Source organism: Phasianus colchicus, chromosome 18 (genome assembly GCF_987193195.1).
Source record: "Phasianus colchicus chromosome 18, bPhaCol1.hap1.1, whole genome shotgun sequence".
Classification (NCBI taxonomy): Eukaryota; Metazoa; Chordata; class Aves; order Galliformes; family Phasianidae; genus Phasianus; species Phasianus colchicus.
In genome coordinates this window covers 5,880,565-5,905,537 of record NC_143453.1, presented here as the reverse complement: position 1 = coordinate 5,905,537, position 24,973 = coordinate 5,880,565, and the positions used below count along the sequence as shown (strand labels likewise).

Genomic DNA, 24,973 nt, shown 5'->3' with positions numbered 1-24,973 from the left:
TTCATCAGCCCTGAATTCAGCTCTTTCCACGGTGCCAGTCCGACTTGCACTGAGAAAAGTCGCTGCTCAGCAAAAAAAAAAAAAAAAAAGAAAAAAAAATCCCTTTTTAACAAAATGAATGCATCATACATAAAACATCACGGAGCGTACAATTAGTAAGCAAATGTAAGAGTTCAGCTCAGTTCATAATTATTCAGCAAACCTATTCAGGACGATTTTTTTTTTTTCTTTTTTTTTTTTTTTTTCTCCCTGCAGCAATCAACTGTGTGGGCTCATTACCACTGAGAATCTAAGGAAAAACCACACATAACTGTACAAAACAAGCCCATATGCTGGAAAACTTCAGCTCGCCGTTAGCAAGAGGTCTTTTAAGCTGTTCCATCAAGCAGAGGCACGGCTTGCTTTCCTGTGCCGCTCACACCTCAGCTCTATAAGGCACCGTTTGGTTAAGATCAGCCTTCGGGTGTATCAGTGTAACTACTGAAAGGCACAAATGAGGGATAAAAGTTAAATGGATGACACGTTTTCAGCAGGACGGGGCTGTGAGCACTGCTGGAGCTGTGGGTGTCCCTGTGCACTGCAGGCAGTGGGACCAGAACAGCCTTCGGGGGTCCCTTCCAACTCCAACCATTCTATGGGTCTGTGATTGCACACATCTGATTGTGTTGAAAAAAAGAACAACACCAAAACCCAACAAATTAGCTGACATAAACACCCCAAAGGATTAGTTAGGCTGCAGGAACTGTAAGGGTTTTATATTTCCTAAAGTAAGTCGGTGAGACATAAATAAAAAATAGCACCTCTCTATACGGATAATCAGTATTTAACTCTCCTCGGTATTTTACGGTGGAGTTTGTATGATTGACTTTGTTCTGCTGTTTTCTTAAACCCGAAGCAGGTGGGATTTATGGCAGCGTGGTGGAGCAGGAATGAGCTCTGAGCATCTGGAAAGTCGGGCTCACTGTGGGCGATGCCAGAAAACCACTGCAGTTAATTCATTTTTCATCATCTTATAAACCGAACTATTGTGAAAGGAGAAAACCAGAGGTAATTTCGTAAAGTCTTGATGACTTAATTTTCCCTGAGCGTTTGGTTCACAGAGGGCTCACCTTGGTGCTTTCCTTTTACATACAGACATCAGGTGCTGCTTTACGCCGTGTCTGCAAGTTCTTCTCCTCTCCCACTTCATAGAATGGTTGGAGTTGGAAAGGACCCCCAAAAGCCATCTGTTCCCACTGCCTGCAGTGCACAGGGACACCCACAGCTCCAGCAGTGCTCACAGCCCCGTCCCCTGAGCGTGGCTGTGTGCAGGGATGGGGCAGCACCACCTCTGGGCACCCTGTGCAGTGCCTCACTGCCCTCAGTGTCAGAACTTCATCCTTACATCCAACCCAAATCTCCCCCTTTGAGAAACCATTTCCCATGTTATCCTACCACTACAAACCCTGCTACGGCATTTGTCCCTTCTGTCCCACAGCCCCTCTGGGTAGGGGTGGCACACAGCGGGCTGCCCAGCACCAGCACAAGGGGTTAAACATCTCCTGCCATCCCACAGCAGCGCTGCTCCGGGATCACATGGACAAAAGGGCCGATTTAATCCCGGCTGCAGACGACTCACATTGTGCTCCCAGACTTCGAGCAATGTCAGGCTATCGGGTTTCCCACTCATATCCAAGGCGCAGCCCGAGCACAGACGGGAACAAAGACCTCTTTGTTACCGGGAAAAAAAAAAAAAAAATCCCCCCGCAGATATTAACAGCGCAGCAGAGTTCAAACTGTTAAATGATTCAAATATTATTTAATGAATACATTCGAAATGAGGTCTCAGAACCCAGAACGCTTTTTAGATCATCATTTACAGAGAGCCCGCCTCTTCGTTTACTTCTTTATGAACTCGTTGCTGTCAGGTTTTAATTATAGCCATTTTGCTTCCGGGCTTTTTCAGGGACTTCACTTATTGGCAGAGTTTGGTTCTCCTTGCTGCGCTGCAGACAGTGAGGGCTGCACCTCCCAGTCGTGGCACTGCCTCCCATGGGCGGTGGTGCCCCATCCCTGGGGACACCGAAGGTCAGGGGACAATCCCAGGGCAAAGATCAGCCCGGGACATCGCCGGTGCCAGCATAGGAATACTTGAATAATCAACAGGATGACTTGAACTTTCGCAATCGATCATCATTTGCTCGAGCTAATATTAACTTTGGGAGATGCCATTATCTACCAATTAATGGAAAGCGAGAGTGAATGCGTGCTGTAGCTAATTGCCCAACACAAACACTTTGTATTAAAGTCATTACAGATAAGGCTTGGTTTGAATTTAAGGACTGTGTAAAGGCACTGCTGCTTTTCCTCACCCAGCAGAATTCCCAGGAACTCATTGCAGCCTTCCAGTACTTGAAGGGAGCGTAGGAACAGGAGGGGGAATGGCTGTTTATGAGGATGGATAACGATAGGACAAGGGGGAATGGTTTTAAACGGAGATGGGAGGTTTAGGTTAGATATTAGGAGGAAGTTTTTCACACAGGGGGTGATGATGCACAGGAACAGGTTGCCAAAACAGGCTGTGGATGCCCCATCCCTGCAGGCATTCAAGGCCAGGCTGGATGTGGCTCTGGGCAGCCTGGGCTGCTGGTTGGCAACCTGCACATAGCAGGGGGTTGGAACTGGATGAGCATTGTGGTCCTTTTCAACCCAGGCCATTCTATGATAAGGGCCACTGTGTCAGCTCTGACCATTTGGAACTGCTGAAGCCCCCAGGAGATATTTGTTTTTAAAACCCATGGCTGAAAGGGTTTGACTGTGTTTTCTAGCAATTAGAAACTTCTGCGAGCTGGCATTTCCTGGCTGCAATTTAAATGCTCGAGAGATAGGAAGAGACTTTAATTGACTGAATGCTATTTATATTTCTATTGTGCTAAAAGTTTATGTCTTAAAATCAGAGCAGTCCGAGCGCCACCTGCTCCACCTCCCAGCACAAATACATGCAAAGAGGGAAAGTCAGCACGAACTCACAGCCTTCATAAATGTAAATCAGTTAAAAACATGGGGGTAAATCACAAGAAAAATGGCAGTACCTTCACCGAGCAGCACATTATCTTTGTACATCTCACTTTCATAAGGTTGTATCAGCAAAAAGCTTCTGTGCTTCCCTGTTCTTCTCAATGAAACACAGGCAGACCTTGCGAGTCCATTCAGACCGCGCTCCTACGTGCAGCCAAGCGCTGGGTTTGAAAGGTTACTGCAGAATATGGTTCACAGCAGTGTACTGCAGTGAATAAATATCATGTTTACATACCCATTATAACGAAACCATGTTGCACTTCCACTGCTTCACGTTGGTTTGCCATCTGGAACTTCAACAAGCTGAGAAAAAAGAAAAGAGAGAGAATTCAATTTTGCATTTACAAAAAGGAGCTGTACAAGTTTCAATTTACAGCAGCACAAACCCATCCACACGCAGTCAGAGCTGCTTCCCCGATGGCACACAGCCTGCCTGGTGTGCAGGGCTCGGCCACACTGCGTGTGTCTGCTGTGATAGGACAAGGGGAAACGGCTTCGAACCCAAAGAAGGGAGAGTGAGATTGGATATAAGAAGTTTTTACGCTGAAGGCCATTCTGTCTGCATAGTGGGACCATCCTTTCCTTGCTGGGATAGGATACAGGGTTAGCAGCACCTGTAACATAAGAAGACAGCCACAACCACAGCACTGCTCGGTTCCAAGCACATCACATGGAAGTGTCTGCAAAATTCATAGCCTGGCACATTGAAACAGACACTCGTAACGTACAAAGGAAGAAAACCACCATCTCCGTGTTCCAAATGGCCACAAAGTTCCAGCCAGGAGTTATCTGCTCAGAATCCCAAACCAAACATCTGACCCAACCCCTCCCCCACTGCTGCTAACATTCAAGCACACATTTGAGCTCACAACACCGTAGTGCATCCATAGAGGACTCCCACCTTCCTGCACAGCCCAATACAGCTAAGCAGCAGTTCACGAGCAAACCACAACTGCTAATACCTGAGACAAGAGACAGAGCATTTTATCATCAAATTTATTGAAACGTCATTGAGTTTCGCTGTAGGTCACACCAAAGTCTGCCAAAGTCAACTAAATGTTTTACAATCACTACAAGATTCTCTCAGATTTTCACAACTAGTTCCGTATTTCTGAACTCGTAGGGCCCCTTTCCCTCTGTTTGTGTTATGAGTCCCACAGATGACAGTGAGACTTGTATTCTACCACTGAAAAGAGAACGGAGCCCTTCAGTTTCCAGGCTTGCAACAGCCCTCCTTCAGCAGAGCTGTTAAATGGAAGTGTGTGCACGTATGTCCACATGTCTATTTACAAAACCAACCTCCTGCTGTCACAAATATCCACTGAACTGTTCATCCAGACAGGGAAAACAGAGAACCCCCTGCACTGCAGCACGGAGGATGAAAGCACGCAGGAGAGCTGCCCAACCCTGGCAGCAGTGGCTGTGCTCACCTGGCTTCAAGTTCAGGCAGATTTTGTCATTGACACAGAGGAGAAATCAGATTGCTCCTTCAGTAAGCAGAGTAAGTAAAAAATTGGTTCCAAATAGAATGGAAGTGACATTATAAAGATGGAAGCTTAAGCAAGGCTTGTCCTACCGAGGTTACTGGGGGTACTGGGAGGAAATCAGGCAGCAATAGGACTTTACCTAACTAGTGTTTCTAAAATAGTTGGTTTCTGATCTAGCGAGCATTTTGATAATACATGCCTATGAGATGCTCTACCTCCATATCTTAAAAAAAGCTGAAGATGTTTTCCTATTTGAGAGTTATCTACAGATGTCTTTATTACACTGCTTTTCAAGTATCTACTGACAAACATCAGAGAAACATGTTAGATGCTACAATTTAAACTTTCATCATACCTGAAAGTATACATTTCTTTTTAAAGTGTATTTTCAACATGAAAAGAGCTAAAAAAATCACCGTTATATTCCATTGTGTGATGTGTGTGAAATCAAGACAATTTGCATAACTTCCAAAGTGAACCTCTGGAAAACAGCACTTTCATTATCAGCATTACGTTAGAGAAGGTCCCTGCCTTTGCTGGCACAGCGTGGCGTAGAGGTACTCGATGCATCTTCTTGCTCTAGAAAGCTGCTTCTGGAAAATTTCAAATTGCAAGCAGTTTATAAATCACAAGCCATTTTTCCTTAATCTTGCCAATTTTAATGAAGAAAAAACATTTGCATTTCAATGTACAAAAGTCCAATAAAACACTTTTTTTTTTTTTTTGCTTTGTGACTGGTGGGTAAGGGTTGGGTCAAACTTATTTAACAGTAAAAGTCTTCCAATTTCCACTGTGAGCAACTTCGTTCTGATTTGACTAGAGGATAACGACCACCCAGAAATAAATAGCTATAAATACATTCATTGTTCCTATTTCAAAAATTATCCACATAGGGAAGACACAAAATTGAAGTTAACTTATTTGAATCCGTTTCTTTACAATGGGACGGGGCCGAGGTGTAGCAGAGTGACTCAGAACAGGGGGGGGAAAAAAAAAAAAATAGGGCATAAATTGGTCCAGTATTGACATTCATGAAACATATCAGTTAATAGAATTCTGCCGTTAATTCGACCTTTAAATGACTCTACTCAGTTGATTTTTATTTGCTTCAGGTATACATAATGAAAGCAGTTTCCTTTGCATCTTTGCTGAGGACAGGTATAGTAGTACCCTGGAGACACTGTAACAACCCCCTTCAGTATGCATGTGCGTATATATAATTATATACAAATAATCATGCATCCACACACACGTTTGTAATGCGACACTGCATGTGACGGTCAAATCCATCATCATTCATCATTGGCAGCACTTGTTCCTCTGACTTGGCCTTGATTACGTAACTGTGGAGAAAGAAAACACACAGGTAAGCATTAAAAGCTCCCTGAAACGTCAAGTGCCAAATAGGTGGCTTAATTAACCTCCAATTACAACAGGGCAGGGCAGTCACAGCATCACCGAGACCGAGCAATTCAGAGCAAAGCAATGCAAGGTGGCCCAGGGCCCTCACACAGCACTGCAGACTTCACAGCTGCTGCTGCTGGGATCCCACCTGTGGCACTTCAGCAGTCAGTGTGGGAAATACCAGCTTTAACAGACACAAATACTCAGAGCTTTGCCAATCTCGGGAAATGCTGCTTTCTGCACTATTTTTATGCAGTTTAATATTTAAAAATGGCTGCGTGGAACTGGATTGTAAGAGGTTAACGTGCTTTAAAGGTGACAGTCCACAGCTTCCCTCAATAATGTGGATTAAGTCCACGTATCACAGGATAGTGACTCCTGCAGGTTGTGCCCAGGAAATTATTTGCAGGCTTCAGAGCTCAGAGCCAGCACAGTGCTGACAAGGGTCATGCACTTTGGGTTTCTGCACTAGCAATGCAGAAGGAAGCAGGTTCTATGGCCAGGGTGTAAGGCATTCTGCCAACAGACCAAGCACCTGTGGTGGTTTTTTACAGTGGCTGTGTGCAGAGGTCTCTCATGTCCTCTGGACATAAAATGTCTCCTCCAGCTGTTGATCACATCAAGGTTCTCAAACGGGAAGGAGCTCAAAGCCCAGAAGCATTAGCTGGTATCGTTCTGCCAGCAATTCCCATATCATATATATCAGTCTCCTTTTCCATCCAGCAGTTGACTTACACAGCTTGATTTGCCTCAGAACCTACAGAGAACTCCTCTAGACGTCAGCAGCCAATGTGCCTCGAACGGAACCCTTCTTACGCATCTAAACGTAAAATAAAACTGTGAGCTACCACGTAAAGAACCTATCATGCTGTTGGTTAGTAAGAGAGAAGTCACAATTGACACGGCCAAGGCTACTTGCCCTGGCCATGACCAAAACCAGCTTCAGCTGAAGGCTTTGGGAGGCTGGGTACACAGAGCAGGGTTGTTGGGGTGAGGGATGCCTGGGAACCACACAGCAGCTGTAAATGATGCTCCTTAGATTTTTATCAGCCTGTGATGCCTCAGAACCACCCTGCTTGAAATGCTCAAGGACACAAGGTGTACCACAGTGCTTTGGCAGGGTCAGATGCTCTCCTACTATGCAGTGATTAGCTGATGTGTATGTAGTGAGCTACAGGTGCTCCTCACCTCCAGGAGTCAGATGTATAAACCACTATGTGATAGAAAAAAAAAAAATGAGAAAGATGGGCTGGCACTGAGAAACTCTGGAAGAACACAGGTGAGGAGTCACAGAGCAACAAAAAAGTAACAAAACCAGAAACCCTGACAATAAATAGTGACTTAAGATGAAGAAGGGGACCAACAAAAGAACTGAAACGTCCACAGAATCTAAAGGGAAAGAGTAACTTAAACTAGAACAAAGAAAGGGTGTTGGAGAGAAGGGGAGCAGCAAAAGAAAGCAATGCATCCTGAGGAAATGCAATGCTGCCAACGTCACCACACTTGCTTCCTGTGCTTGTCACACTGCATAACACAGCAGTGTCAAAGCTACTTCTCTGCAGGGATGGAAGCACAAAGACACTCTAGTCAATATTTTAGGCACTTCCCAGTGGTCCAGGCCATCTATTTAAACAAACACCTACTTAAAGAGTTGGAGAAAAAAAAACAATATTTCAGCAGTAGGTGCCCACTCTTCTCACCTTTCACAATACACACAGAAAAGCTGTGTTAGCAGTGTGAAAATGTGACTTTTGCAAAAAGCAATGCACTTCAGTTCTTGAAGATGAGGTCACACATGGCAAACTACCTGAAACATACTAGCTGCACTGCTTTGCAAAACAAGAAACCAGTAAGTGAGGAGGTTTGGCATTCAAAAACAAGGATAAGAAATCTGTGTGATCTGTGAAAACACCACCTTTCCATAATCAGAAATACCCCACTGCCAATGAGAGACTGCAATGTTTGCAACAGTGAGTGAACTCATTCTTCCCAGAATCTGTAACAGGAGCCTCCAGGGCAGACTATCCCTCCAGCTACCTGAAGAGAAAAGGTGGTTTTACCACCTCACACCACCTACCTATTAGCACCAACAGCAAAAAAACACCTCTTCCAAATCTCAACATTTCCACACTGTTGATAAAAACCAAACATCAAGTGGGGACAGAAGAATTACAGCTAGTTTTGATTCTAGAAGATGCGCTAGGCTCAGACCACAAAAAAAAGCACTTCCAAAACCACTGTCAACAGAGAGTCAAAATCACGAGACATTCTCTTTAAATATGGCTGGCAGATGAAATGAGTAAAACCATGTGAAAAAGCAAGTGATAGCTGAAGGAACATCGTGTCCTGACAGTACCAAGACAATGGGAGGAAAACAATAAGGTGAACAGGTTTCAGACATAAAGTAATGGGCAAAATGGGAAGGAAATAGAATGAACTCCACAAACTGCAGGACTAAAAAGTGAGAAAGGCTCATTCATGTCAAAGGCCAAGCTCTGGAAACAGACTGGAGAAGGCTTCTTGCTCAGCCTATGATGCTTCTCTATCTCTTAAAAGAAAGCATACTGAATGTATCCAACAGATGGATTTCCTTCCAGACATCAGTCCAAAGATGGATTAAACTATATACACTTGATTCTCACAGCCACTAAAGCACGTAAATTGATAAGCCCATTAATTTTACTGGCTTCCTTTTTGCAAGTAAAATTCTCAGTTTTGCTGAGCTAACGAGGAGGAGCACTGCTGTTGTCACGTGATCTGCACAAGAACATTGCACAACGTGCTTGAAGAGGAAAAGTAACCAGGTCTAATGATTAGAAATGAACCAAAGCAAACAATACAAAAATCGATGATGGCTCTGAGAAGTGGTAAAAAAAAAAAAAAAAAAGTGCTGAAGGTGATTTTGTGCGATGAGCGTGAGAGCAGAGAGAAAGAGATGGGCAATGCAGGCACCCCAGATTTAGTGACATCAGAAACACTGACCTTACAGCCACTTCCAGCCTGCCACAATGCAGCATGCAGAAGCCTGAAGTGCATGGGTCTGCACGGGAGAACCACTAGAGGGGCCATAATGCTCATCAGCAGCTGCCCAAACGCACACAAGGGAATGGATAAAGCTTCATATGCTTCAGTTCCCAAACACTAAAAGGCATCACTACAGACAGCACACAAACATCAGCCTGAAGGTGCTCTCACCGCTTCCAGCTCCTTTTGAGTCTCATCCTCCATTCTCCTGATGTCTTCCATGGTCAGATCGATCCACTTGTCAATCCAACAGAACAGCTGGCGGTGGAAGTTGGTAAATATCCTTTTTTCTTGCTTTAAGAAGATAAGAGAACATTACATAACAGGCCTGCATCCTGCCACACGCTAGCACAGCAATTGCAGTTATTTACTCTCAACATGAAGCACTTACCTTCTGTATAAGGTTTTCCACTTTGTTCTGCAGTCCCCACCATTTAAATTTAATCGTCACCAACTTGTAAGCACACATTTTAGGGCACTCTTCATCAGTTGCTAGCTCTTTCTGTTTATGGATAATTGGAAAAGGTTTTTGTTTTTTTTTAAATTGATTTCAGTGAAATGCATTTAATATTACTCTACATCTTAGTAAATGACTGCACTAATCTCAACACAGAGTAACAGGGATTAACAAATAACTAAATTACATCCATACTTATCTTATATATCTGTAAGACAACTCAATTAATGCTGCAAATATATATTTTAAATCTGGTTTAGCATTGATTCCATTTTCATCACTTCCACTACAATATACTTCCTGAGGTTTTGAGGGGACAACAAAACTTAATTACAACAGCTAATGCCAAATTATTTTATACTTCTGGAGCTATTACCCAAAGGCAATTACAATCTGAGCTGTATCAATTTTCTCAGCATAATGGTGGAAAACACTCACTCCAGAAAAGACACAGATCATAAAAATCACATCATCACCCCTAAAGTTTACATCTCACAAAAACACAAAACAAATTTAATTTGGTTCTGCTGTGTCCATATACTACAAAAAGGAATCAAACCCTGGCATGCTCTCCCCTGTTCCTCTCTCCCTCACTTTCCCTCCCTGGAGATGATGGCAGAAGGGTTTGCTCTTACCCATACAAAGACATGATTTCTGGCTGTGTGGCATAATTTACATTTTTGAATGAATTACAGACTTCCTGGCTGTTACTACAGATAGGGAAGCACCTCCCAACAGTGGGCAACAGGTGGCCATAAGGCAATGAAAGCTCCTCTTCAGAGTTGGTGAGCACACAGCTCGGGCTGCAGGACTGTGGTGAGAAGGATCCCCAGCAGAACTAACTGCAGGGAAATGCAGGGGACATCTACCAGCACTGCCTCCAATTCCTACTTTTTTTATCATGGTTTCTACTTCCAAACAGGTTTGAAGCACCCGTAACATCACAGATGCTGTTTTTCCTACAATTCATGCAGCCAAGTTTACATATCAGAAGTAATCACGTCCTATTTTTGCTTAACAGCATGTTAGGTTACTCCAAGCCTTGTAAAAGAGGAAACTTAAGGGAGAAATGGGGAAGCAACTTAACCCAAACCTCTGCACGTGAATAATAAGCAGTACAATGGAAAGACCACAGATCTGTATTCTGCCTGAGATGTTGGTTCCTTCCTCCTGAAGGAAGGAGCACAAGGCTGGTATGGAAAAGGCCCCTGTGAGGGCTGTGTGACCCACAGACAGAGGGGAATTACTTGGTTTTTGTTTTTTGTTTTTTTTTACAAACAGCTGTAAAAGGAGGAAAACTCAATGCCTGGAACCAGCATGAAATTCATAATAGTGCATATTCAGAAGTCAGTCTCAAGTACAGATAACATTCACCCAATTTAATTTGCACTGCTTTGATTTAGCAGTGATATTGAACAAGCAGTAACTCTGCTTATTAACACATCTGGAACTTCAAATGAATGCACAAGAACAGAAAAATCAAATGCCTGCCCTCTGTCCTAGCACTAACACCACTAGTGCTGGTCTTCAGGGGACAGGCACACAGTTTTTTTCTTTGCTGATGACACTTCATAAGGCTGTAAAGTCAGTTCTTATTACCTTCCAGTTTGGTCCCAAAGGTCCCCTCTTAGTCTTAACTGACTGGAATAATGCAGGGTCTTCATCAACTTTGTAGTCCTATAATATAAAAACAAACAACCCTGAGTATCAGGAAAAAAACAGCTACAACAAAGCTCCTGCTCATGGCAACCAAAGTGATCCACCCAACAGCTGGGAGCAGTGAGTGGAGCAGGTTTTGAGGCTGGTTTAAATTGGAGTGGAAAACTCCATCACACCAGCTCGCTTGCTGCCCATCACCAGTAGTGCTCCTGATGCATTTACAGCAGAACAGCACCCTGGGCCTCCTCCTCAGCCCCAATTTCCTTGTGCTGGGCACTGTGTGCCCTATCCTTTCAGGTTTGTAAACTATTTTTGGTGGGGAAAGGAATAACAACACCAAAATCAGAATGCTGATGTTTTCCAAACTGTAACACACGTCCACTTCTGAGCCATCAATCAGAGCAGAAAGGGAAGAAGCCATGAGTGAGCTAACTTGAGAAATCAGGACCTCGCTGAGCCCGGCCTGCAAGGCACACTGCTGGCCAAGGCACAGAGTGAGCACAAAGCAGCAGCTCCTCTGGCACTGCATTACAGAACAGGCACCACTTCTTACCAAGTCAGTCACACACAGTGGGAACAAAGCCATTAGCAAAAGAGCTGAGAGATGAGAAATGCTCCTAGTGCATGGAATAGCTCACTTTTACTGATGAGGTGTATGGAAATGGTAATTTCAGAGAGACATTTATTTGGGAATTAGGACAGGTTAAACCCCTGACCTTGGTATCCAGGACAAGAAAGGTTTACATGATGTATATAAAGGTTTACATGACGTCCTATATAACATAAAAACAAACATGTATGGAAAACACATGCCTAAAAAAAACCACTACACCCAGGTAACCAAAGAGAACTGTAAAAGTTTAAATGACTTCTAAGCAGGACGAGAACTCAGTGGGTGCTACAGAAAAGCCCAGGAATACTTAGCAAAATTAATGTGCAGTTTTAAAAAACAAATTTTGATGAGGACAAAATTTGCAGAGCACAGAATGAAAGAAACACTGCCAGGAAAGTGGCTGCTTCCCCAATCCTGCGTGACAGAGCTGTCACAAAGAATCCCATCCACAAATTGCTTTAAAGATGAATTAAAACTAAAGCTTCATCTTCCTACTGCGTCCCTGGACATGGAAAATTCAATCCTATCCACCTCGAGAAAGGAATAATTCTAAGAAAGGCTGTCTGAGCACTAGAACTGCAGTGGCAGTGCTCCTTATGAGGCACAGCATCCAAACACAGCACCTTGGAGAACTGCTTTCCACTGAGAGCAGTTGCACACACACGAGATAACCCCAGCACTGGCACACCATGGAGCAGGGCTTACCAGGCTGGGTCACACAGGAGTCCATCTAATCTAATATCCTGTCTCAATGGCCAGTAACAGATGCTGCATGGAAGGATGCACACAGATGGGCAGATCTAGCAATCCAAGGAACAAGAAGCTGGCTCCTCACTTATGTACTTTGTTTGTAGGATGGTATTATATAAAACTCAGTGTTTTCGCTGTCAGATGCACTGAAGGCCCCATACAAGCCACTAGTTAATGGATTTAGAAAGCATTAATAGATGTTCAGATCTTTCAAATATATATAAATGGATTGGTTTTGCTAGAAGCATGGTTCAGAAGACTTTCAACCGCATTGCCGGTGGATGTATTTTCACTGTGACCACAAAACAGCATTTTCTTCTATTTTTCCCTCTCAATTGGAACAATACATTTATACAAAGAGCCCAAATAATAGCCAGGCAGCTTTAGCAGGGCACTCCCACAGGTACTAAGAGAATTCTTTATCCACCACACAGGAGTAATTTGAGGACTGTGCACAAGCACCACATGTTAACACTGAAAACCCAGCAACACTTGTATGCAGGTCCTCCCCAGAATGAGAGCAACATTTGTTACTTAGGAAAGCCCCATTCATTTCTGATTTTACTGGAATAAGGCACGTCCTTTTTATGAGCATCAAAATGAGCAGTATTCCCTCAAATACAACATGCATGGCATACAGAACAGAGCCCTAACTCCCAATTACAGCTGCAAGCAGGCAGCAGCACAGGGCACAAGCCTGCTGGCCTTGTTAGCACTCTGGCTCCTTTAGGAGCCAACGAGGTGAGCAGAGGGGCACAGCCACACTGCTTGCCACCAGCTGCAGACTTCTCATCCCATTAGTGATTTCCAAACACTGTGGGTGAAGACAGCTGCAATCTGCTCCAATCCTCAGGTCTACAGCACACTTTGAAGGCTTCATCTTATGTCTTTGTATAGATATTTCTTAACAACCCCTGGTTGGAAAAAAAAGGAATTTTCTTTACAAGTAAATCAAGAAATACATTTAAGTCCTTACAACAATATATTTTTACATAAACATGTTTCCTGTTCTAAAATACTGGTTATGACTGTCCATCAACAACCCCACTCAAACACCAGAATAGAAGATACTGAAAAAAGGCAGCAAACTATTGCAACATATCAACAATTTTCTAACCACCAATGCTCTTACGCTGCATTCGAGGGATGAGGGACCAACAGCATATACCTCACTTGCAGTCATTAAGGTGAAGGACATGCAATTAACACATTAAAGTTAAAACATATACATGTTTGAATACATGGGGCCCTGAAGCAGGCCTGTCCCATTCACTTAGTGCTTCCTAATACTTTCATCACCTGTGATGCCTTCCTGCTCATTCTCAGTGAAAAACTTTATCTGGGACAAGCACAGCATGCTCTGCACATGGCCCTGAGCAACTGGATGGTGTGAGCACTGCTGGAGCTGTGGGTGTCCCTGAGCACTGCAGGCAGTGGGATCAGATGCCCTTCAGGGGTCCCTTCCAACTCAAACCATTCTATGATTCCATGCTACTCTCCCACTCCTGTGGCATTACTTGTAACACAGAAATAAATGCTATCTGTAAGTAAAAGGTAGGAGTGAAAATAAAATTCAAAGAAAAGAGATGAGTCATGGTAATGCTGCTAGAGACCCTATACAGAAGACCTTTCAAGAATCACACCACGTCCTGTTAGACCAAAGCCTAGAAGGACAAGAGAGCACTGCAGGAACTCCTCACAACCCTACCAGCATGCAAGCAAGTCGACTGGACTGGAGCCAGAGTACAAATAAACAGCAGTTCTCTGCAAAGTTTAAGGAAAATATCTGTGCAGCAAGTGCTTAATTCCTGACAGCAACAAGTCCTTCTTAGGAAGAAAAACAGGCAGCAGTTGGAAGAAATATTACAGCTAAAAAACCCTGAAGCTCTCCTGAAAACTAGTCAGGCAAGCACGATGCAGCTGAGTAAGAATACAGAGAAGTAAAAATCCTTTTTGAAGAAATAAATAGATGTTGTTTCATGTGTACTTCCTGCTTAAAACCGCAATTCAGTACACATGAATGCAACAGACTGCAATAGAGAATTATTCAGAGACCGTGAACCACATCCAATAAAGTAATAATTGCAACAAACCCTCAGTTCAGGTGTTTCTTCACAGTTCATTGCCCACCAAGGCTAAAAGTTACTCCCACATGCATCAGTGTAGTGGGGGTAACATCATCAGGTGGTGCCACCTCTTCTCTTTTCCCTCTCACCCAGTGACCACCACCTCTCACCCAGTTGAGCACCACCAGCAGCCCATATGTTCACACACCTGCCTCACATCTAAGTTGATTGAGCATTCCCTTACTTCTTCAAAATAAGTATTCTTATTTAGTTTTTAGATAAACTAAGAGATGTCTGATGTACTATTAGCAATACAACACACGATACTACGCTTCTGGACTGCTAATAATGAACTTTTTAATGCCCATCACATCCCAAATTGAGTCCAAACTGGGACAGATCCACCTCGCTTTCAGAAAAAACAGTTCTTTCAGTCAAGAAACTTTTAAAATTCTTCTACAGACTATAAAAGAATGTTTCCCTATATGATATTATGTTTACTGAAACTGTAGAGCCAGGGGGATCACAGAATCATAGAATGGCTTGGGTTGGAAGGGACCCCAAGGATCATCAAGTTCCAACCCCCCTGCCAGCACACAGACATCCCATATCTCTTGCTCTTAGTGCAAGCATTAAATACTCCAACGGCCCTGCACGAAACTGTACTTTTAGAACATTGTTTCAAGCAGTATAATGATCCAGTATGACCTAGAAGAAGACATCTAACAACCTCTTCGTTGCACAGAAACAACTATGAATCTGACTTCAATTTCTTTGTTTTCATTACACTCCAGTTTCATACAAATTGTTTCCAAAAACGTAGACTCTTGTGATGTTAATTGAGTGTTCAATTCTGCTTACTCTTTAAAAAGTCTTATTCTCCAGGGAAGTGATTTTTATACACAAACCACATAAAGCTACTTTGATTGTACGCTGGAGATGATTAAGAAGCCAGGGTTAAATCTATACCTGAAGAAAGCCACAGATGTTGGTCAAATTATTTCTCAGCACAAATTAGCATATGCATACCATTAGTACTTTTAGGAAATGCACTGCTTTTTGTATTTATGCTGATTGCAGTTCTGAAACTGAAGTAATCGTCACACTACAATGCTTTGGCCAAGGTTCAATCACTGAATGCAAGGGTACATCTTGAGTATATTTATCATAACTTTTACCAAAACTGAATTTTAAAAAGGCAGTTTGCTTCCTTCAGTCCTACCGTTATCTAAAGCAGCACAACTGGGTTCTTTTTGACAAAAAATAAACAAACATGTAAATAAAACAAAGGCCAGAAAGTGCAGATTTTCACAACAGAAGAGACCACCGGTCTGGGTCAAGGAGAATTCTCTGCTGGCCAACACTGAGCTGTTGAAGAAAGGGGACAAATAAGAGGTGTGAGAAAGATGCCAGCCCATGGGTAACTCACAGCAGGATCTACATTCAGATAAAAGTTCATTCAATAAAACAGTGACACGATATTCAAAGTCAGCACTCTAACAAATGGAATGTCCAAGGGATGACATGGAAATGCAAATCTGAATCACGTGGTGGAAGTCAGTCCCAAGGATACCTACACAATCATGGGTCGTACTGTGAATCTGAACCTAAAAGCACTTTGCTATGGCCAAAAATGGTGCTGGAGTCATTACAAAAGAAAGAGAACATAGACACATAAGAGGTGACGTGAGACTGGATTAAACCATTCCACGTTTATAGTTCTGATACTCTGTAGAACAAATATTCACAAAAGAGGAAGGAAAAAAAAGGAGGATAATGTACTGAAAATAGTTTTAAGGACTTTCACCTATGAAATGGTTTCCATGTGAAGACGGATGGAGAGACAGCAGACCTGGGAGAGATGTGATGGAGAGGAGGTGGGGGAGGACAATGCAAGTATGGTCAAAATCTGTAAGAAGAATTCTGCAGAAAGTATAAAAAGGGAATTCTGGTTTCCCGACACAAAATGATGAGGCAGGCACGTGCTGCTGTCTCTGTAGCAACAAACATTCATAGAATTCACGATGCTACAAAGGTCAGCAGTGTAAACAGTTTCAAAATGGATTAGATGCACTCATGGGAATGGAAGTTCCTACCAAAGGACCAGATGTAAACATGGGTTCTGGAAGCCCTTTAAAAAGATTGATCTTTTCACATACGCACCTCTCAGCCTTTTGTATTCTATGCTTCCCAAGTGCCTTATCCTTCCATACCTAACTGCTACTGGCCACTAACAGGATACTGAGTTAGATGGATCTTGATCCTGAGCCAAAAGTACAGCTTCTTTTAGCATCCCACCATCTGTCAGTCTTCAGTACAAAGGAAACTGCAATATGAAGGCAGACCATGGCACACAGCACTGCAAGAGGGCATTCAGCATGAGCAGTGCTGCTCCCTAACAGTACTCCAAACAGAGTAAATACGTAAGATCAAGGAACATTAATAATAAGCACAACCCTTTATTTACATGTGACTGAGAAAGCATCCTGACAGATGACAGCACTGTAGTTGTCTGCCACAATTCCAGGCATGGAATAGGGAATGCACAACATACATTTACCTGCCAGCTCAGCTCTAAGGTCATATGGAATGTCTGAAAGAACAAGGGGCAGCAAAATGATTCCTCACTGCATTAAAATAGGCAAGGCACATTTAATTTGCTTTACAGGGAGGTTCTCCAAACAGTGCATTTGCACGCTTGTAAATCCACAGATCACCCATTAAACATCAGTCAAGCAGCAGTGCAGGTTATACGCTTAAGTTGGCAATAGAAACAGCAATTTATGTAACACACTTTTCCCATTCACATACCACTGTGACCTTTTCTTCCCTGCAAAGGAGTCCTCTCCCCACAGTGTAAGATATCCAAGTATTTATTTTTGGAAAATAACAATTAAATAGTTTCAAGAACAGCTGCTTGCACAAAACCAACACAAAATTACCATGTGAACACAAACAGGTCAGTGTTGGTGTAAGCCAGAAATTAGGACAAGCACTTTACAAGTCCTCTAAAGTTGTATAAACCAGCATGTAAAATCAATGTATCCTACCTTGTCACTCAGATCAATCACACACAGTGAGCTGGTTAACAACTGGCAACACAGAGGAATAGGATGGGAACTATCAGAGACCTGAAGAGCTGCCTTGTAAGCAAAATCCCAGCATGGCAGATAAAGCTGAATACATCTCTTTGGGTATTTATTTCAGTGAAATTTCACACTATCAGATTTAAGACATCAATATTTTTTCTGTGCAAAATGCAATTGAAAAGAGAAAACGGAAGTGTGTTCCTAGCACTAAACTTTGCCACTCTCTCTTACTCATAAAGCAGCCAGCTTCCACCACTACACACACTCCTCTTTGTTTGGCATACAACTTCACTAAATAACCACGTGCCATTACTGATAAAATCTCTCCTAATGTTTTCCTTCTTATATCAAGATATTTAACTTCATGGTTAAATATCTATTTAACTCAGGAAAAGGACCACAGACTCCTAAGGAGAGATTTCTAGGTGTATCCAGGATGCTTATGTTCACCAAAGCAATCAATAAAGAGGAAACAGAAAGAGTATTCCCACAGCTTTCAGAAGATAGGAGAAGTTCATTTCTTGAGAATTGTTCTGATAAAAGGAGTTTAAAAACTGAAGTCTAGTTTTTAGTGGCAAAGCCTGACAGTTCTTCTTGAGATTGCCTGAAGCACAGAGCGAAGGATGGGTTGGAGTACAAAGAATTTCTAACCAAAAAGTAGCAGCAGAATCACAATAGGAGCTTGGTGGAAATGCTGCTCTCTCTCATGCAGTACAGCTGGGGTGGCTTCTTGCTCTTGGCTTCACACACTGAGATGAGCACACAGATGCCTGCTCCATCTCATCAATTATTTTATCTACAGTCAGAAATTAAAACTACACCTGTGTCAACAGTCTGACTTTCACATTTGTGTTGTGTAACTAAGAGTCAAACTCAACAGTTTAGAACTGTAAACACAATTCCTAAGCATGAAACACAGGAAAGAATTATTCAAAATAATTTTATCTGTTGGATAAAATCCATGCCACTTCCAGCTCATTCACAACAGAAAGCACTGACAGAATGAGCAGCACGTTGTGACTGTACCCCAACATTAGCACCTTTACTTACTCCTGGTTCTACTTGAGTTCTATCTGCAATGTCAATATGGACAACTTCAACACTCTTCCACGTGTTCGGATCTAAATTGTGCACCTGCAAAAGAAAAAGGAGTGGTTTTGATGCCACCACCTGATGAAGCTGTGTACCTTATGCAGTATGTATATTTTTTTCTGGACTTCATGAAGATAGAGTGTGTTCTCAAAAATCTATGCTTTCTTCCTAAAAGGGAATTATTTTTTAGTTAAATTAATTCACTAAATAATTTTAAACCAACACAGAGCCTTCAGTTCCTGTGCATTCATGAGACCAGATTTAAAATCAAGCTGTATTCTTCACATTCATCAGAGCTAATGAAATCAAGCTCTCATTAGAAATGTCACCCATCCAGTAAAATGGATAATCTTTTCAATTTAGAAAGAAAATATAGCAGCTCTCAATAACCTGCCTACATCCAGTCAGTTCTCTAAAGAACAGGCCTGCCTTTAGTATGCTTCAGATGAATGCAGGCAGTATGAAACTGCACATTGATCTAAGCATGCTATTAACTTCACACCTGTTACCTGTATGGCACACCTAAACTTACAATTAAAGAAAGCAGAGCTGCCCAAGAAATACCCTCCTTCTCTGCAGCACATCCTTTCTTTAGGGATGAAGCAATTCACCAAAGCACTGAGAATACATTGACCATCATTCCCTCCTGAATGCTCTGTAAGTACATTTGTCACCGTATAGAAAGAGGTCTCCTGAAGAGACCCATGAACTGAATGAACCATCAATACAGGAAAAGAATACCTCCAGTCCAGCAAACTTACAGATTAAGCTTCAATAAATAATCTACAGAAACATACAAAAATAAACCATAATGTCAGTTTCAAAGTCACTGGCATGCCTAAGAGAAAAGAATATGAAATTAAAGTTCCCACTTACTGAAAACCTCTTTTAATATCAGTGAAAATCAGATATCTGCACTGACCTCAACATTAAAAAAAAAAAAGAAATTCCTCTTTTTTCTCCTACCTCTTTAGATGAAAAACCCTGATCGCTTCAGAAGGATTTGAATAACATTTTCTATGCAAATAACTGGTTGGACTTTGAACGTTATACAGTGATTATCTACCATTACTGGATATGGAAGACTTTATTTGGCTGAAAGTACAAGGAAAATATTACTAATGTTAGGTATCCAAATCCCAACTCACGTTCTCTGACGTCCCCAGGTCAGGTTTGTGCCAGGTCTCGATTTTTATGAAGAAATCATCTTTCATGTATTCATTCTATAAGAATTAAAACAAAAACCATGAGTTTGATTATGTTCACTCAGCTTAACTTCTAGTTAGACAACATTGGTACGTTTTACATAAGTGCAAATTTGTATTTGCATAAAGCAGTCCTCACTAAGTCTCAACTAGCACACATTCTATTTAAAATAGAAACAGCCCCTTCTCCTGCACACACAAGGTACAATGAGACAACCTGCCTCTAAGTGGGCAGTGCTGGGATTGGGGGCTGGCTGCACTGAGTGATGTTGAAGGTCTCTTCAAACCTTAGTGATTCTAAGAGGAAGAAATCAGCTATAGCACCAAGTGCTACACTGAAAGCAGTCCTACTGGTAAGCCCAGCTTGGTGCACACAAATAGAAATAAGAGCACTGTCACTCAGTATCCCTCTTCCTCAGCTCTGAAATTCTTTACTTCTGTATTCACAGCATTTTAAATGAATACTGCCACAAAGATGGAAAAATTCTACACAAATATACTTTAGTTAATGAGACCATTCTGAGAGGCTGGGTGACAGCTAACACAGAGCAGATGTTGATGTATAGCACAATTATGACCGTCGAGGTCTAGCTACACCAAACCGTATGTCTAAAGCCTAGCACAGAACATTTCTAATTTCAGAAATAGGAAAGCAGACATCAGTGTGTGCACACATCATGGGGAAACAAGCCGAGCAGTTCAGCAACGTGTTTGCAGCACCTTATGCTGTACCCTCAGGGTGACAATCTAAATCAAGTCTGCATGCGAGCAGATAAAGGAATTTAACATTAAACATACAAGCTTCCTCAAACAGATCACCAAAATAGATACATGGGATAATGGAGGCTTGCTGATCTCTTTACCACACATTTTAAATAGCAAAAACCCCAACACCCCAGCTAAAATGGTCCACCTCTCTTCTCAGTTAACACATTTTAACTGAGGCAGAATTTCACTTTATGCAAAGAAGGATTTCAGGGACTGATTATTTCACTGCTCTTCCCACATTCAAGACTATAGAAAAAGCTGACTTAGCGTTCTGTTCTTGGCATGCCTTAACAAGACAGACGTTACAGAGCTGTAACAGTAAGCAAAGATACAAAAGATGATGCAAAAAATGAGAGCATTTCTTTGCCAAATTATAGTTCTTCCTAATTATAGCCAAGTAGTGACAAAGTAACAAGTTGTCCTGTGCCAGGAACCCCCACAGGCACAGGTACATGGCTGAGGCTGGCTTGCTGGAGTCAATTGTAGCATTTATAACAAATAAAACATAATTCAGATCAATCCACCATAGCACTGATAGCAATTCAAACACTCACCGTCACAACTGGTCATTGGAAACACGTGGGATGAAAGCAAAAAAGAAACAAAGGTGTTATTAGATATGATTGTTTATGAAACACTGCATACAATGAATACATCACAGTGTCAAGAAACATTCAAGATTAGTCTAAGAGATTTTGGTATGCAGTCAGCACGCTGCAGCAGATTACAACTTACCAGCCTTAATTTTGGAAGTTTACTATAATGTGCTTCCAACTATTCAATAAAAACAACAGAATAGAGCTTACTCTTAAAGCTGCCACAGTTAGAAATATTTCAATGAGGCAGCCACCTCCTTCAAACAGATGATAAGGATGTACAGAAATTACTTGATTTCTAACAGCTTCTGTTCTACACTCAAAGAAGGAGGGAGATGTTAGTCTTGCACTAACGGCACTGCACTCTCAGGCTGCTTTTCATAAGCAGACCTCTTCAAAACAGTAGATCTCAGAAACACAACATTGAAGTGCAAAATGTATTTTCTACTTAATGGCACCCACTCTTCTCCTAAACCATTTAAGACCATCCCTAAATGCTGACAGCATGAGACGCAAGCTGTTACCTACTTGTTCTACAGTAAGGATATGCATTCCAGGCCTTCTCGTGGAACACCAGGGAGCCTTCTGGAGCAATCATTCTTACAAAACCAGGAACTTTACTGGGAAAAACAAAAATTGACATGATTGAAGTTTTTTTTGCCAGCTGCAGAACCTCACTGATTTCTCCCACTCTAAAAAGAAAGGCATGTTCTACCCAAGCACAGCAAAGGTCACAATGCCTAAGTTACTCACAGTCAGCTACACAGGAACTCCAACAACATTACTGATCACAAAACAGTTAAGAGAAAATTGCTGAAGGTAACAAGGAGGTTGTGGATGCCCCATCCCTGGAGGCATCCAAAGCCAGGCTGGATGTGGTTCTGGGCAGCCTGGGCTGGTGGTTGGTGACCCTGCACATAGCAGGGGGTTGAAACGAGATGAGCATTGTGGTCCTTTTCAACCCAGGCCATTCTATGATTCTATATAACTGCAAGGTGATTAATAGAGATGGTCCCGACCAATATCTATGTTTTCCTCACCTCTTTAAGTGATAGATTTTGTGAGTATATTGTCCCTTCTCATCATCTTTTTCGTAAGGCTCGTTTATTAAGACTTGAATTCCTTCACCGCCTCCTGTTTCATTTTTGCTAGCTTCTGCCACCGAATAAAGTTGACCAACTTGATACTGGAAAGTTAAGAAAAGTGAGATTTCAATATTTAAGTCAGACAAAACAGCCAGTGCATAGAACAGCTAGTAGGAGCACAATGAAATTAAGAAAGAAAAATAAAAGAAGCATTTATGACAATGTGAACGTGGGGCAAAATGCACCACCTCTACACACCTCTTGCTTCACCTTAACACAACACACTGGTATGGAGCACTGCATCCACCACCCTTCATTTGGCCCATATTAAAAGCAAAGCATAGAAATTCTTCATTAAATAAAAGTAATACAATCGTTTGTTTACAAGATTTTGAAATGATTGAATTCCAGCACCAGCTCTCCCAGATTAATACTTTTAACGAATTAGGTACGGGACCATTTAAAGAGCTGCCTTCAAATCTCAGAAGACTGTTCCTATTTTTGCCTCTGGGAAAAGCTTTGGGGTCACTGAATGCCTCAATCAGCAGGAAAATTCTGCTGCAGCACACAGTTGCACAATGTTCTTCTCTTGCTCGTAAGCACAGAGTGGCTCAGAAACAACTAAATGCTGCAAGCCTGTAGGCATCTGCCCTCCTTTGAAATTCACTGATCTGCAACAGGTTAGCTCTGCCTGACTGGTGGCTTACACACATGGTACCTTACGCACAGCTGAGCTGCACAGCGCAGGAAACATTTGGATCCAGGGCAGTCAGACTTAAAGAACACGTCGGCATCTTCCCATCCCTCCCCCCAGAGCCAGAACAGGTCAGATGAGGACGTACCTCTTGCACCGAACATGGCAACACCACTCGGCTGAAAGAGGGAAAAAAGAAAAATTAACACAATGAACTGTTAGGTTTCAGCAACAGATATTAGCTGTAATAAATACTGTTAAGAAGGAAGTATCAGCATGAGCTAATTCAGGATTTCTTTTCAAATGCACTGTATGGCAGTAGAGCTATGTGGGGACAATACGAGAAACCCATGTGAAATCAAGAAGGCAGATGTGCCAGGGAGGAGGACGTGGATAGGAACATCAAAAGCTGCACAGAAGGGCAAGGAGATCCAAGCTCCACTTCCAGCTCTGCTACAACTCAGAGCTGCCAGCTTTTTTCACATGTGACAACAAACAGCCCTGCCAGCACAACATACAGCAGAACACACACACGGGCCCTCAGAGCCTACAAATGAACGTTAGCAATTACAGCCGTTATGAGTCACTTAAAGAGCGGCGACAGCTCACAGCCATTGAGGTGGCAGCAGGACGGCGCTGGGTGCCCTGAGGTCCCTCCAACCAGAGCCATCCCGTGCCTCTGTCTCGCAGTTCCTACACACCTTCTTTATTTATCCCTGACGGGACAGAGCGTCCCACGTGTGCCTTACTGAACTCCTTCCATTTCCACCCAGGAAACCTTCCGAGAGAAATGGAAAAAAAACAAAAAAAACAAAAAAAACCACAACCAGCCGCCTTTGAGATCTGACCGCCTCAAACGTCTCAGCTCACAAAGCGGAGCTCGCAGCTCAACGCGGTCTCACCCAGCACGGCCGTCAGCACAGCGGTGCCCGCGGGCGCTGCCGGAAGCGCGGTGAGCACTAAACGGAGCCGCGCCCCGGGCGGCAACGGAGCGGCTGCCGGACCCCCCCGTGCCGCTCGGATGGCCGCTCCTACGGCCCCGCGCCCGCGATAAGGGAGCGGCCGAGGCAACGCGGCCCCGTGCTGGGGCGGGCCGGGCGCTTCCGGCGCGGCGGAGCCAAGGGAGGCCCAGCGCGCATCGGCCCCCGCCACGGCCCCACCCGGCTGCACGCTCACGGCGCAGCCCGGTCGCACCGCCGAGAGGCGCGGGCGGCTCCAGCCGCTGATCCGGCAGTACCGGGCCGCGCCGCTCCAAGCCCGCCCGCCTCCCGGCCGCCCGCACTCACAATTCCTTGATCAGCACCATCTTCCCTGCACCGCCCCGTAGTGCGCACGCGCGACCGGCGGCGTCTGCCCATTCCGCACGGTGCGCTTCCGGAGGAAGTCCCTCCCCCTCGGAGCCGGGCGCCCAATCCCGCCACGCCGTGCAGCCCTACTTCCGGCCCACACCTCGGTGAACCCGGGCTCGATGCGTGGCGCGCACGCGCCCGCCGCCTCCAATCCGAGGGCGCGTGACTCACAGCCACGCCCCCACCTCACCAGCAGGCAGCCAATCGCGGCGCGCCGTCCCGCCCCGGCCGCCTCCAGCCCCGCCCCGCGCCCCCCTCGGCCCGGCGGGAAAGGCGGCTTTGGGCGTAGGGCGCTTAATGTTGGAGAAGGGCGCCGTGGTCACCGCGTCCCGCTGTGCCATAAAGCCACCGGTGCCACATCACCCAGCTGCACCGCCCTCGTATTCCGCCCCTGTGAGAGCAAACCACTCCGCAGAGCAGCACTCAAACACTCCGTGGGAGAAACGCTTTCCCCATCCCTCGTAATAAAACGTAACTGTTTGCGATCGCCTCAGAGCGAAAACGTGAAAGCTGGACGCTGCGGAAACCACTCAGAGCTGCCTTAGAACAGGGCCCCGAGGCACAGACATGCAGCAGGG

At 43.7% G+C, this 24,973-nt stretch overlaps 1 protein-coding gene across 2 annotated transcripts; it reads right to left on the bottom strand.

Annotated features, from left to right (window-relative positions):
• Positions 1 to 4,037: 4,037 nt before the first annotated feature.
• Positions 4,038 to 24,449, bottom strand: PITPNB (phosphatidylinositol transfer protein beta). Of its 2 annotated transcripts, XM_031592401.2 has the most exons (12): positions 24,333 to 24,449; positions 23,195 to 23,225; positions 22,308 to 22,453; positions 21,796 to 21,887; positions 21,226 to 21,233; positions 19,847 to 19,921; positions 18,657 to 18,740; positions 11,029 to 11,106; positions 9,364 to 9,474; positions 9,144 to 9,266; positions 6,684 to 6,768; positions 4,038 to 5,887 (listed from the first exon to the last, which is right to left on the bottom strand). In XM_031592401.2, the coding sequence occupies exons 1-11, from the start codon at positions 24,350 to 24,352 to the stop codon at positions 6,721 to 6,723; spliced, it is 816 nt and encodes a 271-aa protein (XP_031448261.1). In that variant the 5' UTR covers positions 24,353 to 24,449; the 3' UTR covers positions 4,038 to 5,887; positions 6,684 to 6,720. The 2 variants fall into 2 exon arrangements, with proteins under 2 accessions (XP_031448261.1, XP_031448260.1); XM_031592400.2 differs by lacking the exon at positions 6,684 to 6,768.
• Positions 24,450 to 24,973: the final 524 nt, after the last annotated feature.

What these genes read in the sequence shown, in the direction of transcription:
- PITPNB (XM_031592400.2), bottom strand. Translation starts at nt 24,352, where the DNA reads ATGGTGCTGATCAAGGAATT. An exon ending in ACCTGGGGACGTCAGAGAAC is followed by an intron (nt 18,741 to 19,846) that starts GTGAGTTGGGAT and finishes TTTCTTTTGCAG; the next exon opens with GTGCACAATTTAGATCCGAA. An exon ending in CTTTGGGACCAAACTGGAAG is followed by an intron (nt 9,475 to 11,028) that starts GTAATAAGAACT and finishes ATCCATAAACAG; the next exon opens with AAAGAGCTAGCAACTGATGA.